The sequence below is a fragment of the Neolamprologus brichardi genome, chromosome 3 (assembly GCF_056152115.1).
Source record: "Neolamprologus brichardi isolate AB-2024 chromosome 3, ASM5615211v1, whole genome shotgun sequence".
In the NCBI taxonomy this organism is placed as follows: Eukaryota; Metazoa; Chordata; class Actinopteri; order Cichliformes; family Cichlidae; genus Neolamprologus; species Neolamprologus brichardi.
The window spans coordinates 55,651,831-55,669,068 of NC_142106.1; the positions used below are offsets into that span (position 1 = coordinate 55,651,831).

The following is a 17,238-nucleotide window of genomic DNA, read 5'->3' on the forward strand; positions in this document are numbered from 1 at the left end:
TAAAAATATAAGACACTGGCTCAGCTATGATATTTGCAGCCAAGTGCAAGAAGGAAGGAGAACGATTGTGAGGATGGGCCGAGTTTCTGGTGTTGGGGCTATTCAAAGCCTTACAAACCTCTTCTACTGTGACAGGTGTGAAGGAAAAGGTTTCAGTAACCAGGAACTACGAGCAGAGTTGTGTGCAAGAGGTTTACCATCAGATACTGTGCTGAACAAAGAACAAGAAGCAACAAAGTGTTTGTTAAAGCAACATTTCAGTTTTGTCTGACACAGGAGTGGAGTCGATATTTAAGTGAGGAGGTAGCTCTGAGGAGTCACAGCTGGCAGAGACACTTTATAGTTTGCCAAAACCTCCTACGGTCGTTTGGACTGTCAGTCGTTAAAGTAAAAAATAGTCACATTGGATCTTGATGATGGAGGCAGTAATCCGATTACACAGCTAATGAAAACGTAGCCAATCAGCATCAGAGACAGACTTCCTGCCCAGGCCTGGTTTCTCTCATGTAGGAGATCGGCCGGTACTGAACCAAACCAGGCCTGTCCCGACCTTTCACCCTGACCTGGCAAAAAGGGGCGTGTCTGTCCACAAAGTAGACACAACTCTCCTGTAAATATTCCCAAACTGACATCGTCAGCCTGTTTAATACGACCCAAGTTCAAACTGATGCGGGGCTCGGAGCGTGAGAGTTTAGTGTTTCTCACAGCACCAACTATGCAGTGATCACTCAGGTCGTTGGCAAAAACTGCAGATGTGGAAAACTTACGCAGCATATTAGTTAAAAAAGGTCAATAAGAGCAGATTTATCTGGGTGTTTAGGATCAAGGCGTGTGAGGCTTTAAATAATTTGAGTCAGTTTTAAAAACAAGCAGCGTGCCTTAAAATCATCAGACACAGAAGAAAGCCAGTCCCAATGAAAATCATCCATCTGAAAGACGTCATTAAAATGCAGTTCAGATAAAAGTTGAACCAGAGACGGTGATGTGCTGGGGGAAGCAGATGGAGGCTGATAGCAGCCAACAACAGTCTGATTTCCAAGGAGATCAATAGTTAAGGCCAAGATTTCAAATTGCTGAGGTGCAGATCGAGAGAACAAGACTTGAGCAGCAAGACAGACCTTCACATAAACTTCCAGACCTCCGCCTTTTCTGGGACAGTCTGAGTGCTAAATGTTAAATCCATCAGTTGCTACGTTTTTATCCAGTAAAGATTTGGAAAGTCTCAGAAACAACAATGATACCAGCACCGGTTGAACAGGCCCAGATTCCAATCATATCCATGTCAGGAAGCACACGATGTGATGCATGTGTAACCCAGACAGTTTTTAACATCTGCTGGTGTTTCACATTCAGCCAGAGGCCCAGGGTTAGGTTGGATACCAGACAATAATAAAAGCATCGTTATTAGACTCTAGAGCTCGTATTACAGCTGACACCACATGTAGAGTTTAAGTTCACACAGAGACGATGACATTTTTCTAAAACCAGCAAACAATAAACAAGAAATGTAACAAGAGTTTCAGAAGAAGCTGTTTTACAGAGAAATGATTCCCTGAAGACAAAATTATTATTATCATCCTTTATTTCTCCAGGTGAAAATTTAATTGAGATTAAAAATGTTGTTTTCAAGAGAGACCTGGCATCATGGCAGAAAGAGTCAAAAATACATAATAATTCAAACAAATACAAAATAGGAAAAACATCCTACATAAACTTCATAAAGTTTCATTAACAGACTTTGAACAATGGACTTCAAACTTCCCCCCAAAACAACAGAAACACATTTGAAGATAATGAATGACATTTATCCCTCTAAAGAATGACTTAGACTACGATTTAATATGAATGAGAACATGTTCATAAATGGATGAAACCAAAGATTTCATCAATCCCTGATTTAGAGACAACAGAACATTTGGTTTGATTTCACAAGATAAGAATGACGACTGAGTTGGAAGATTGTTTTATGTTTAGTCAAATCTTTCATACATAAAGTCGGATTACAAAATCATCCCCTAAGTTTGTTGTTTTATTCAAGGAATTGAAATTATGGAGAAAATCTGTAAAATGACTTAAAGAAAACATCAGCTGTGGATTCCAGCTGTGTTCGTAGTTCTGCAAACTTTGACCCCACAGAGTCGAGCTTTTCAGTTCAATCAGCTGCATTTCGATGTCCTCTGTGTCCAGCCAGTTGATACGACACAAATCCAGCTGCTCATTAAAGCTTTCCGCTTTGATCAGAAAAGAAAACATTGGTCCAAACACCTGAAAGTCCCAAAAACACATTGTGAATTCTGTCTCGAGTATCCGGATGTATCCGAGTATTTACGTGGTGCTGATGCTCCTGAAGCTTTTGAAGTGTCTGAATGTGGAACTTTCAACATTGCTTGAAAAAACTGACAGCTAGCAACGTCCCTCTCACCGGTAGGCTAAGTTATTTTTAGCCAATTACAAGTTGAATCTGGTAGTTGGTAAATGGCCTGCATTTGTATAGCGCTTTTCTAGTCCTTAAGGACCCCAAAGCGCTTTACACTACATTCAGTCATTCACCCATTCACACTCACACACTAGCAATGGCAAGCTACACTGTAGCCACAGCTGCCCTGGGGTGCACTGACAGAGGCGAGGCTGCCGGACACAGGCGCCACTGGGCCCTCTGACCACCACCAGCAGGTAAACATGGGGTTAGTATCTTGCCCAAGGATATTTGGCATGCAGCCAGAAGGCAGCCTGGGATCGAACCACCAACCTTCTGATTAGTGGTCTGCTCTGCCACCTGAGCTACAGCCACCCCATCAGTTGGGGTTGTTAGCTAAGATACCGTCATTAAGAAGCGGCACAACTAATGTGTCTATGTGAGCTGATTTGCGATGTGCACCGCTGGCCCGGCCATTTATTTTTTAATGCACCTTCCCAGATTACTTCACTGCGTGTTGTGCCCAGGGCTGGACTGGGACAAAAAATTGGCCCGGGCATTTTGACTAGAGACCGGCCCACCAGGTATTAAAGCCATAAAGCCTTTGAATGAAAACAAACACTGTTGTGACAGTGATGTACAGTCTTGTTGGCATATGTATGATTTCTATACATTTTACATCAGAAGAAAACTTTGGTTGTAAGATTCAGATAATTATTTGTTAAAAGCGAGACATTTTAAATGAGAATAAGAAAGAAAAGTATTTCTTTGTGCCCCCCTTTCCCTGTTAATGCCCTACCTGCCCCCCTGGCAAAACTTTGCTAGACCCGCCCCTGCACAGTTACCAGCTGTCAGCTACGTAGAAAAGGATCCTGGTGTTATTTGTCTCTCAGAAACAGTTCATAACTTCCCTTTAACTCATTCTTGTCACCTAAAAGGTAAACCTGTTTCTCCATCATCTGTTCAGCTCTGATGATTCAGTAAGGACATCTCCTGGTTTCATCTTCATGATTCCCTCTCACCACATATCCAAACCGACATCATGACCAGCAGCTTTACAGCTGTGGCTCCAGCAAACATCAGCTGATACTAGAAATTAATATTAAATAAATTCTAACAACAGCTGATCAAGCTTAAACGTGCTGCTGTTGTTTAGGGCGACAGCTGCTGGTTTCCTCTTTCTGGCGCAAAGTGGGCGATAAAAAAACAAGAGAGAAATCAGAGAGATTATTGATCAGTTTCATGATTGAAGTAGCAACAGGAGAAGGAGGGGAGATAATGACAGTGTAAAGACACAGAATGAATCCAGCTTTGTGTCTTTTCTATTCTAGCTGAAGTCCGGGACAAACTGCGTTCCTTCTCAGCTCAACACCCATTTGTGGCTTTAATGTAGTGTTACATCCTGTTTGTTTGCTTCCATCTGTATACATGTCCAGATTCACTGTTATGTTTCTATTCTTACATTGCTGTGTGTACGGGACAAAGCAGCCAAAACAAAGAGGACACAGGCAGAAAAATATCTTCAAAAAGGGTTCTTTATTTTAACCCTCGAAAATTCCAAAATTAACAAAATTCAAAAACCATACGTAGCAGGCCCATAAAAGCGGTCAACTAAATATAACTCTACCAAAATGAATTTCCAGAAACTTAAACAAAAGAAAGTGAGACAAAACTTAACTCACAAACTGACCTAATTTCAAAGACACATGAGGGTAGCTTTTATAATGATTTGGCCAAACCATTTACACACAATAGGGGGGAAAACAAAAACACACTAATATTAACTAAGCACAGAATAGCCTAACTAAACCTAAAACACCCCTGCTTCTGGTAAGCCCATGGTTGGTCCAGCTGAGCAGGCACTTTTGTTCCCGAGTCCTCAGCCACGCCATTTGCCAGGCAAAAGACAGGAAACAGCCACCGGCCAAACCCAGGTAACTCAAAGAAAGAGAAACATAATTAATATAACAAAACATTTTAGAAAAACCACACAATGTTACTATGTGCGCGCCTCATAATACCAGTGTTGGGTTTAACCAAATGATTAATGAAGAAAACTGCAAAGCAAACTAATAAAGTAAAAAATGGACTAATTTTCCTCTGTGTGGCTGATGCCATCCCACTGGGTGATCACTGTTCCCTCTGCTAACTGATGTGACCTTTTGTATCTTACACTGATACTTGTCATATTTGTATCTGCGCCTAAAAGATAAAAAGTTTTCCATGCTAAAACACAGCTCCACCTCCTGCAGTTCTCACTCTGAACCACTAGATGTCTCTGTTATCTAAATGAAGACGTGCAGCACAGCAACCACAGCAGCGCTCAGATCACACGTGTCCTGTTATTATGTATAAAAGCATGAAACAGGTGGGATCAATCTTAATGTTGTGGAAATATATGAAAAAGCAACAGAAGAGTGAAAACATTTCGTGTTTCTAGAAATATCTTTCAGCTCATAGCTGCTCACAGACTGTATTTACAAGTGACAAACTGCTACTCTACAGTACATCTACATTATATATCAAATATATTCTGTATTCAAATCTATTGAGTGATGTTTGAAAGTCTTTCCAGGTGAGTTTGATCCAGAAGGGTCTGAAGCCAGAGTCAGACAGAGACTGTACAGAGACTGTAGAAGGACAGAGCAGCAGCAGAGCAGTCCAGATACACTGATGATCCTCTGTCAGATCCAGAGGGACACACAGGGATGATGCTGGACTCTACATTGTGTCTGACAGTGGAGCTGTTCTCAGAGCAGTTCACTCTGCAGCACTGACAGTCATCTGCACTTCTTCTCATTCCTCTGTCAGTCACTGCTGGATGAAGCTCTCCTCTCCACCTCCCAGTAACATGGCCCAGTCAGAGCGTCTCTACACACAAGCTGCTGCTGCTTCAACCTCTCTGGATCATCAGGACACAGCTCCTCCTCTCTCAGCACACACACCGTCCTGTTTACCATCATCACCTCCACCTGCAGAGAGAAGGAGGAAGAGCAGAGGAGATAAACGAGTGTTTCCAGAGACTCTTCATCAGCTGTCAGTCAGTGATGCAGCACATCCAGTATAAAGAGCAGCAGGTACTTCAGTGCTGGGACTGTACTAGGACTCATTGTTGCTTCACTTTTTCTAATCTTTGGATTTTTATTGAAGTTGATGAAAATGTTTTTCACTCCTAGTTTGAGTTTGGATTCTTCCTCACCTACAGACTGTGTTCTTCCCTGCTTTAAACTTGGAAATGAATGCAGTCATTGGTCTGCGTGCTGCTTTGTTCAGAGAGCTGATTGGTTGTTGACAGTATTTGATCAGAGTGTGTCAGCCGTTACTATGGTGACCATAAAGGTCAGAAACAGGAAGTGTTTGTGTCCAATCCTGAAGCCTGTCACCATTCTCCTCTCACAGCTTCACTGAGAAGCTGCAGCTTTACAGGAAACACTGGATCTTTGTTTCATACTGACTGTGTTTAGTACAATACTGCTGACAGCACCAACCACTCACTCCATCACTCTACTGACCTCAGAGTCTTCAGTCTGTAGTCTGGACTCTGCTGAAGATCAGTCAGCTGCTTCACATCTGGATACTTCAGGTTGTTTCCTCTCAGCTCCAGCTCGCTCAGATGGGAGGGGTTGGACTTCAGCGCTGCTGCCAGATAATCACAGCTGATCTCTGACAAACCACAGTCCTCCAATCTGTATGAAGAATGAAAGATGTAAGTTTATTAGACAAAGTGTGATCTTGAAATCATTCAGTGTTTCATCATCTGTTCAGAGCTGAAGAAGGTTCAGAATGTAGAAGTTTAGAAAATGGAAACTCCAAACAGCTGAAGCCAACAGGAAGCAGCTTCAAACAGGAAACTGTGCAGAGTTTCAGACTATATGTCCTGATGCAGCCAGTTGGATTTTGGAGATTTGAATCTCTGTTCTGTGACTAAGTCCTTGAATCATTTCTTCCAGTTGGTCCAACAAGACAGACTAAGTCTTGGACATGTGTTGTGGCTCCATTAGGGGAGCTTCTAAATGTGATGTGATGGCCCCTCTGGGTCTGTCAGGTCACAGGACTGAAGAGAGCTCAAACTGGGCACACAGTTGTTCCAGTCTGGACCAAAGACTCTATACTGGGACTGAGGGACTGCTTTGACTGCACCCACTTGGACTTTTTAAAGGCTCATGTTCTCACTTAGATCATCAATTTCTACTTACATTTCTTTCTGGGAAAAATTGGGATTACCTTGGAAACAGGAAGTATTTTCCCCAATAAGCAGCCCTGGATTAGTAAATCACTCCAACATGTTCTCAGGCAGAAGAAGCTGTCTTGTTATGAGGGAGAGAAGAAAAAGATTGAGGCACAGAAACTTGTTGAAAGAGAGATAAAGCAGCTAAAATCAGGTGTAAAAGTAAAGCAGAGGATGAGCTGAATAAAGGACACTCAAGGCTGGCTTGGAAAGGAATGAAGTCCATGGTGGGGATGCAGAACAAGGAGCAAAGATGAATGTGATGCTGAATCAGCAGAAGACTTGGACTCATTTGATTCCAGCTTTGATATCATTTATTAAAATGAAGAGCTTTGTGATTGTAGCAAAGGGCTGGTAGCTCTGAGAGTCCCACTGATGAGGTGTTTGTGTGGAAATCTCTTAGTGGGATCAAAGAGAGAAAAAGCCCTGGTCCTGATGCTGTGGGAGGGAAATGATTGAAGTGTGCTGTGAGGAACTGACTGGGAGATTTTCACATATTTTCCAGTCCTCCTTGGAGCAACAGGAATTTCCCAGCATATGGAAACAAAGGTTAAGTGTCCTATGGCACTCAGTGATGATGGTGCTGTGGCCCCACCACCTCCACCTCTTTGTAAAGGAACTAACTGTAATCTGAAGCTTCAAATGGAACTAAGCCTTCCTCCACTAGGTGGCAGTGTCTGATGAGAAAGTGTTAGTGGAGCTGGCCGGGAGTCAGAAACAGGAAGATGCAGGATTTGGGCTGAAATGGGGAAAAGTGGTTAGCACTAGTGCCTTAAAGCAAGAAGGTTGTAAGTTGAAGCTTGTTGGCCTTTCTGTGGAGGTTGGATGTTCTCCCACAGTCCAATGAAATGCTGCTTTGGTTCATTGGTGCTTCTAAATTGGCTGAAGGTGTGGATGTGAGAGAGTGCTTCTCTGTCTCTCTCTGTTGGCCCTGTGATGGACTGCTCACCTGTGCAGGTGGACCACGCCTCTTGCCCTATGACAACTAGGGCACAGGCTCCAGCCCTGTGAGCCTAAGCTGAATAAACAGTTAGCAAAAATGATTCATAGATGACCTGAAATTCCCCAGTTAGCAGTTTGGTAGATAGCTATGACATGCTAATCCCATCCAGCAGCTTTATTCTACCTGTAAGCTGATCCCTGCTGAGCCAAAGCACTTTTTCATATCCAAATTACAACCTTTAATAGAAACCTATTGGTCAGCATCTTATTAGCCTGCTGTTAGCTTCATTCCACAGAAAACTGAGAGAAACTAACAGAGTTGATAAAGAATAAAGAGAAATGTGCTGATTTAAAGCCTTTGAAGTGCTTCAGATGATCTCTGTCCACTTCTGTCCACTCATTCATTCATGTAAACTTTCTAATGCAGCTTTGATCTTCACAGTCTGCTTTATGAAACTCATTCTAACCCTGAATGTCAGAGTGTTCCTCCTTCTCTTTCCCATCATTCATGCTGGCAGTGGAGGAGATTTGGATGTTGGACTGTGTTTTGGATGATGTGTGTATGTTTGTGTTGGGCTGCTGTCTGTAAAGCAAACACACATTTTGCTTTGGATTTCAGTGGAGGATTTTTCTTCTTCTTTGAAGGTTTGAAAAGTGAACATTGTTCTGCTGCAGTCAATGGACTAAACCAGAGAAGAAGAAAACAAACTTTACCATGAAGATCCTCAGTGTGGATCAGTATAATATCAGCCTGATGTCTGCAGTTTAGTGTCAGCACAACTTTCACATCATATTCATCTCAGCACAACTAAAACATGCTGACTGACCTCAGAGTTTCAAGTCCACATCCTGGACTCTCCAGGAAACCACACAGATGCTTCACTCCTGAATCCTCTAGGTAGTAGTTGTAGCTCAGGTCCAGCTCTCTCAGATGGGAGGGGTTGGACTTCAGTGCTGCTGCCAGATAATCACAGCTGATCTTTGACAAACCACAGCCCCTCAATCTGTATAAAGAATGAAAGATGTAAGTTTATTAGACAAAGTGTGAGCTTGAAATCATTCAGTGTTTCATCATCTGTTCAGAGCTGAAGAAGGTTCAGAATGTAGAAGTTTAGAAAATGGAAACTCCACACAGCTGAAGCCAACAGGAAGCAGTTTCAAACAAACACAACAAGAGAAAAAACTCTGAATGTTTCACATTAAAGTCGTACATTTTTCATAAAAACAGGACCAAGAACCACAAGGCTTCACTTTTAAAGGTGAAGTGTGAAAGAAATGGACATATTTGAAGTCCAACACCTTTTTCCAGTCACATTATTGAAGCATACAAACTACAAGCTCATTTTCATTCCAACAAGTCATCTTCTGACCTGGACTAACAACACTGGTCTCTATGTGCAGCTGGCTGTGAGACCAGTGCTCAAGGACCGTCTACAAAGTGCAACACTGAAAGAACATCAAACACTAATTTGCTTCCATCATCCAACCTGAAGAGGAAACAGAGACGCCTCCCCTTCAAAGTAAAAGCTGCTCCTTTTGGACAGAGTATCAAAGAAAGTCTACAGTATAACATAGAAAAGACAGAACAAAGTTTTGGTTGTTTTTAAATTGTGCAGAAATAAAACTACACTAAGCTCAATTATGTGACAGACATTTCATCCCATGTCAGTTTGGCCTCATCCTGGACCGGATTATCCAGCACACACTCTGACCACAGGCCCAGGGGCCACGCACAGCTGGGCTCCATCCAAGAGACAGGAAACAAACCAACACAATAATAAAAAGCACCATGTGATCTTCTTACATCTTCAAGACAAACATAGTAAAAACATGAGCATATTTGTTTCCTGATAAAATTATGTGACAGGTAGAACAGAGTAAAGTGGTGGTGTTACAGCCTTTCTCCCCTCTGCTGCCGAGGCTGTTAGTCTCTCCCAAACTCAGCTACAGGACTTCCAAATGAATGAAAGCAGCAGAAGTGGCTTTACAAATGAAAGAGGAAGAGGAGAAGAAGAGGAGAGGGAGGCCACCCTGACCATCACTCCAGCTGAAAACATCACACTTCAATTAAAGTTGCTGAGAAAATGTTGAGCAGGATGAGCTGCTGGCTAATCTGGAGGCTGTAGCAGCAGCTCACAGTCACAGTGGATTTCCACTCATGAAAAAGCTCTGGCTGCTTCATTTCTCATCTCATATCAGAGACTTTAATGCTTCACTGAAGCTGTACTGTGATGCTTCCATATTCCAGTGAGGCCTCCATAATGATTTCAGCTGTTCTGTACACACACTGTGTGCCCTGTATGGCTCAAAGTCTCTGCAGCCTGTTTTTATCTGCTATCATCAGATCTTCATCATCCTCATTCACATCCCTCACACACTCTACAGCCTCATCAGCACTGACTTCATCTTCACTGACTGATGGAGCACAACATGAACCTGCGGAGGCTGAAACACTGTCCTGTCAAACATCTCCCCGTCACCACTCCACTTCTTTCAGCCTTTAAATGAACGCTGATCAAGTCTGTCACTTCTGTTTGGAGCCAAAAGGAAAAACTGTTGTTCAGTCGTTTGGAAAGACACAACATTTCTGAAAGCCCTCACACTTCTTCACATTTGTCTTCAGAAACATCCTGAACATTTAAGGAAGTAAAGAAAGTTTCAAACATCAATCAAAGACCTGAAATATAGAAAAACAACAACAGCTGCAGTCAGTGAACTCACCTCAGAGTCTCCAGTCGACAGTTTGGACTCTCCAGTCCAGCACACAGAAGCTTCACACCTGAATAATGCAGGTTGTAGTTGTTACTCATGTCCAGCTCTGTCAGATGGGAGGGGTTGGACTTCAGAGCTGAGGCCACAACTTCACAGTGAGACTCTGAGAGTCCACACCGAGTCAGTCTGTGATGATAGAAAATATAAAATGTGTTATTATAAAAGCAGAAAATCTGCATTATAAACACAGACTGAATGTATATGAAGACAAAACAGAGTGAGGTCATAATCTGATGAATCTGCTCTTCACATGTGTGCTTCAGCTGCTCTTACTGTGTTTGACATGACACAACGATTGAGTCTCTCTCAGACCTGCAGACTTTTAATGAGAATCTTTGTTTGGCTTTAATCTGCAGATGAAGGAGGAAGATGGTGTCACATTTAGGCTTCCATAATGTCCACAGTCTGTCACTGAGATCTGATCCACAGTCAGAGTGAAGACACACATTTGGACTGTTTCCTGTTTTGAATCTGACTCCAGAACATTTTGAATGAGTTCAGCTCAGTGAAGAGTTCCAGCTGGAAAGATGATCTCTGTTTGCTACCTGCTGTCAGGTACGACTGTTCACGTCCACACGCAGGAAAAACCTGCTGACTGTTACCAAACGGAGCAGAAATCTCATCACTGGACAATAATGATGAATGAACTCAGAGCTGCTGATATCAGATCTGATTTCAGGGGAACTAAACACAGAAATGATTGGCTCATTTTAGCTTTCTGAGCCATTATCTGCTGGTGTGTCGCTAGTTGGCAGAAAATGATTTGTATTCCTGTTCAGGACTTCAGTGTTTATGAGTCCAGATCCAGGTGACAGCAAGTCAAAATGATGTTACCTGTCTGTGTCCAGCAGCAGCCTGTATTCACTTTGAATATTGTTATAACCTGACATGGATCAGTTTGTCTTTGATTGGTTTGTAAATGTCACTGTTTCCATTGGACCTGAGTGACGGTACAAAGACAGAGAGGGAGAGAAAGGAGAGAGAGGATGGAGACAGCAAAGAGAGAGCAAACACACACAGGTGAGAGTGGACAGGTGACCAAGGTCAGCAACCAATCAGAGAGCTTCTGTTTGACCCACAGTCACTGATGATGACTGCACATAACCCAGCAGTGTGTTACTCTGATATCAAATATGGATCCTGCTCTTATAATAATGATCATCAGATGATATTATTGTGTTATTTTGTAGCTGAATACGATGTTTGTGTGATTATCAGTGAAAGAAGTAGTGAGGAGGATGGAGAGAGAGAGAGGACAGAGGGTGAAGTTAGAAACACTAAAAGGATTTTTCATGGATTTCATGGATGATTTGAGTGATTTCCAGCAGGACACTTAAACATGTCAGTGGACGTCCTAAAGAACATATTCACTGATATGAAACGTGTCGTTGAACAGGATTAATATCAGTGGAAACATGGTGGAAACAGCTGTGACTGCATGGATGTGACACACTTCAAATCTGTTCTCCACTCTTGGATTTGGGATCCATGGAGCTGCTGCTGAGTCTGTACAATAAAGGAATGGTGTGGAAGGTTGCAGCGTACGGACACAAACACTTTGTGGTTACAATCTGATTTTATTTTCAACATTAAACTACTAACCTACACTGATCAATGATGTTAATGATCACATCTGGACTCACCCAGCCTTTCTGCAGTTCCTCACAGCAGGAATCAGTCTCTGTCGTCCCCGCTCTGATGTGTTGTACTTCAGCAGGTCCAACTCATCCAGAACCTCCTCTGACATCTGCAGCATGAAGGCCAGAGCTGAGCACTGGATCTCAGAGAGTTCCTTCTTTGATCTGTTCTCTGACTTCAGGAACTCTTGGATCTCCTGAAATAATGAGAGGTGGTTCATCTCCATCAGACAGTGGAAGATGTTGATGCTTCTGTCAGGAGAGATTTCATCACTGTTCATCTTCTTCAGGTTGTTGATGACTCTCTGGATGGTTTCTGGACTGATCTCTGTCTGACCCAGCAGACCTACTAAGAGTCTCTGGTTGGACTCAAGACAGAGGCCATGAAGGAAGCGAACAAACAGGTCCAGGTGGCCATTTTTACTCTGGAGGGATTTATACATGGCTCTCATCAGCAAATCATCAGAAAATGAAATGTAATAGTAAGGATCATCTGGATTATTTTCCAGGAAGTTCTTCAGCACCTTTGTCTTCCTGTTGGTGTGACAGTGGAACATGTAGACAGCAGCCAGAAACTCCTGAATGCTCAGATGAACAAAGCAGTAGACTGGTTTCTGGAAGATCACACACTCCCTTTTGAAGATCTCTGTACAAACTCCTGAGTACACCGAGGCCTCTGTCACATCCAGACCACACTGCTCCAGGTCTTCTTGGTAGAACATGATGTTTCCTTTCTCCAGATGTTCAAACGCCAGCCTCCCCAGCTTCAGAAGAACTTCCCTGTCAGCCTCCGTCAGCTCCTGTGGACTTATCTCATGTCCCTCATGGTACTTGATCTTCTTCCTCTTTGTCTGAACCAGCAGGAAGTGTGAGTACATGTCAGTCAGGGTCTTGGGTAGCTCTCCTGTCTGCTTTGTAGTCAACATGTGCTCCAGAACTGTAGCAGTGATCCAGCAGAAGACTGGGATACTACACATGATGTAGAGGCTCCTGGATGTCTTCATGTGGGAGATGATTCTGCTGGACAGTTCTTCATCACTGAATCTCCTCCTGAAGTACTCCTCCTTCTGGGCGTCAGTGAAGCCTCGTACTTCTGTTAGCCTGTCAACACATGTAGGAGGGATCTGATTGGCTGCTGCAGGTCGGGAAGTTATCCAGACGAGAGCCGAGGGAAGCAGATTCCCCTGGATGAGGTTTGTCAGCAGCTGGCTGACTGATGACTTCTGTGTGACATCAGACAGCAGCTTCCTGTTGGTGAAATCCAATGAAAGTCTGCTTTCATCCAGGCCGTCAAAGATGAACAAAAGCTGAGAGACAGCCAGCTTCTCTGCTGTGACCTTCTGTAATGTTGGATGGAAAACATGGAGCAGCTCCAGAAGACTGTACTGCTCATCTCTGATCAGGTTCAGCTCCCTGAATGAAAGCAGAACCACCACACTGACATGTTGGTTCTCCAAGCCCTCTGCCCAGTCCAGAGTGAACTTCTGCACTGAGAAGGTTTTTCCAACACCAGCCACGCCGTTGGTCATAACCACTCTGATGGGTCTCTGTTGGTCAGGTAAGGCTTTAAAGATGTCCTGGCACCTGATTGGAGCGTCATGGAGGGTGTCCATCTTGGAAGCTGTCTCCAGCTGCCTCACCTCATGTTGGGTATGAACCTCTTCACTCTGTCCCTCTGTGATGTAGAGCTCAGTGTAGATACTGTTGAGGAGGGTTCTACTTCCTGTTTCATCACTTCCTTCAGTCACACGTTCACATCTCCTCCTCAGACTGATCTTATGTTCATCTAAAACCTCCTGCAGACCTCTTTCTCCCTCTGTGAACACATTTCTTTATCACTAAAAACATTTAATTAATTAATTTAATTATGCAAATTCTCATGACCATTGATCAGTGGTTGTTGATCAATGGTCATGAGCATTTGCATAATTAAGATTAAGGAACTGACCTCCCAGCCCATTGTTCCTTCAGTGGGCTGGTTTCAGTCATTATGCAAATTTACTGTTTATAAGATTGAAACCTGCAGTCAGCTGAGACTGAAGGAGTCACCTGGATGATGACGAAACGTTTCTCCCACAAAACTCTACGTCCAGATGAACAGAATCAACTTTTGGAGAAAGTTGAATCAGTATTTCAGCTTTAAGAGGGTATTTTAACACAAACATCAGTCCTTCTACTTAAGTATGTTTGACTCTTTGTTTACGCCTAAATTAACTTTACTGTTAACAAGTTTTCATGTTTCTGTAATCCACCAGTGTGTTCATGCTTTTTTAATGGAAAACAGATTTTTAATGATCAAATATAATTATTTTTGTTATTTGTGGATTTTAAATGTCCTTGACAGAGACAGATGATAATCATTATCCTGCACTGTGGTCTCAGGTTTGGTCGAGCTAGCACAAAGAATGGCTGGCTATGTTGAACTTCCTCCTGGGATCTACACTAAGAAGTGAGTCCAACATTAGCAGGGTCTCTTTCCTTTATCTGGATTCACTTTAGCATTCACAGTCACGTGAAGCTTGTTATTAACTCGATAAGTCAACCCAGGGTTTCAGCTGAGCGTTCACATGAAACACATGGTGTTGGCAGCATCTGATCAATCATATTCATGGAGACGTGTATCAGCAACAGAGCAGCTGAGTTTGCAGAAGGAAGTCAAACTAAACCATAGGAACAATATGAGGAGATTACACACATAATAAAATACTAGCAGTAACACAGCTGCTGCAGACAAATCAGTCGTGTGATCGTGTGTGAGAGGAGAAGGACTGTAAAGGAGTTTGCTATTAAAAGCTCTGTATGAATGTGGGAGCATTTGAAGGGCTTTAAAAAGGCCAATATAAAATAAAAGGCAGCAAAATTGCTGACTGTGAAAGTCACCAGACTTATCAGACCTCTATGATTAAGACCTGTAAGAACACCTATTTGTACATGTTGGCATTATATCAAATACACACGTATATTAAGCCTTTGTTTGAACTCTGGTTGAATTTGTTACTTTCAGACTGTGAAACATCACAGAGGCTGCAGCTGCAGATCTTTTTTTTCACCTGGAAATTTACTTTAAATGTTAGATGGAAAATGTATTGCTCAGTTTAACCAAAGTAAGAACAATAATCCATAAACCTTCATAAAGACAAACATCTCCCCAGAACACTGAGCTGCTGAAGTGTCACTGAAGGGAAAAACTATTTGTCCTCCTCCATCCAGCAACACCTGAAACACCTGAGTGGAAGCTCCTCCCTACACTGTGTTTGAAGCAAAGCACAAAGGAGACACCTGCTGGAGCAGCTGGAGTCCTACAGACACTCAGCCTCTTCACTACACAAACACCTCCTACAACATCCACTCTTTCCACTCTGACTGCTGTGTTTGTGGAAACACTCCAACACACACCGCTTCACATACCAACATAGAAATGTGTGTGAAAAAGAGCTGAGCTGATATTAAACATGAGGATTTATTCAAAAACACAGAGTCAGGAACAACATCTAGACACACATTACCTCTCAGCAGCAGAAGAACATACTTTAAAGTGAACACCAATATCCTTCGACATGTTGCTCTTTAAGGAAACACAGCTGGGTTCAGGTCCAGGAGATTCTGGCCTCTTATTGATCCTAAAAGAAAAAGAATAAATGTAACAGCTTCATGAGATAGGAAGGAAAAACTGGAAATATTAAATTAAAGACATGATGAACAATCTGAAACTCATAAAAATAATGTACTTACTCTTTGTCACATAACAGTCTTTTGTTAAAGTTTACAATAACACCCTTGCTTACTCTTTGCTCTGTACTGCAGTACTTGCACTGGTTTCACTGGACAAGTCTGCATGTGAATCTACAACTAATCTGACATTGTGGCACAAACACAGTAAACAAACACTGCGAGCACCTTGTTTCATGTGCAGTGGCTTTCTTCTCATTCTGTTACTGAACACTGTATGAAAAGCCTCTCACTGCCAGCATCCTTCCAGCCCCACGACAACAAGACCAACTCACATCTTCACAACACCAAGAATTTTTCCCCTTTTCTTTGGAGAAACTGAGAAGCCAATAGGATTGTAGCTCAAACTTTCCCACAGTCCTGCTTCATCACTGCTCACTCCTACCTGTGTTGGTGCTCAGTGGACAGTCATAGCCTGCTGCTAGCATGAATGCTAAATGTACTGCTGTGGATGATCAGCAGAAAAAGATGTTGTCAGTTTGACTGTTTGCTGTATTTAAAGTGTTGTTCTCAGTTCATCTGTATTCAAAGTGCATTCGGGGCTTTAGCTGACAGCTCTTTGTGCTAACAAACTAAACTCTCTTAGTTTAAGCCAACAGACTTTACCAAACACAAAGCCTGCTGCTGCCTCCATGGGTTAGCTTGTGTGACTGGTGTTTCCACCAATGAAATCTAAATCACACTAATGTGTCCTCCAAGGTGTTTGGTGGGAGCACTGAGTGAAACATAAGAGCTCTGGTAAAATAACAAACAGGGCTGTGAGAGCAACTGAAGTGATAAAAATACTGTTTAAAGATAAAAAACACTTTGATGTTCTCTCGTCACCTAACAAAGTCCAAACCCTGTGAACTATTTTAGCTTTAATAATTGTGGATTCAGGTATCCTGAACCCATCTTTGGAAATTTGTAATTAAATATTTTAAAACTCCATCAAAGACTCCTGATGTGGCTGTTTGGAGAAGGAAAAGAGGGACAAAGTGGAGCGTCGAGCTGAGGCTTCATTCACTGCAAACCTACAGTTATGTTTTCTTATTTCTGCTGTTTGCATGTTCACAACTGAAATAAAGCTGCCTCTTTGACTTCTTCCTGTTGTGTTTGGGTCCAATCCTGCCTGCCACACAGCGCTACAGGACAAAGTCTAATATTTTTATCTTTTTAATGAATCTTTGGTCATATTTATCCAGGAAAACATAAACATGTAAAGGAGTCATCACAGGTCTCTGACCTCGTTGTTCCAGGTTCATCACTGAAGTTTGGAGGGTGATGTTTGGACCAGTCACTCCTCACAGACGGACAGCTGGATCCTGCAGACTGTAACCTCTGACCTCTGGAGACACAAACATGTTTTATTCAATGATCAATTCTCTGATAAAGTGATTGAACAGCTGTGATCACACAGACTGCAGATAATGCAGCTGTTTCCTGTCAGTAACAGTCCTCTTAGATTAGAGTTCAGCTTTTTACAGGAAAACAAATGTCCCTGAATGCAACAGTGAGACACAGTCTGCCTGTGT

General features: G+C 42.5%; 1 protein-coding gene across 2 annotated transcripts in view; it reads right to left on the reverse strand.

The window, feature by feature from the left end:
• The window catches only part of LOC148105900 (protein NLRC3-like), a 58,537-nt gene extending 44,755 nt beyond the window's left edge, over nt 1-13,782 (reverse strand). Inside the window, exons 1-3 of one of the 2 annotated variants that reach the window (XM_087839000.1) lie at nt 12,002-13,782; nt 10,308-10,484; nt 8,332-8,590 (exon numbers count right to left, since the gene is read on the reverse strand). In XM_087839000.1, the coding sequence (XP_087695126.1) occupies nt 8,395-8,590; nt 10,308-10,484; nt 12,002-13,608 (1,980 nt within the window). In that variant the 5' untranslated portion in view covers nt 13,609-13,782 and the 3' untranslated portion in view covers nt 8,332-8,394. Of the gene's footprint in view, nt 1-8,331; nt 8,591-10,307; nt 10,485-12,001 lie in introns of those variants that run through there. The other variant, XM_087839001.1, reaches the window with a different exon arrangement.
• Between the last annotated feature and the right edge of the window lie 3,456 nt (nt 13,783-17,238).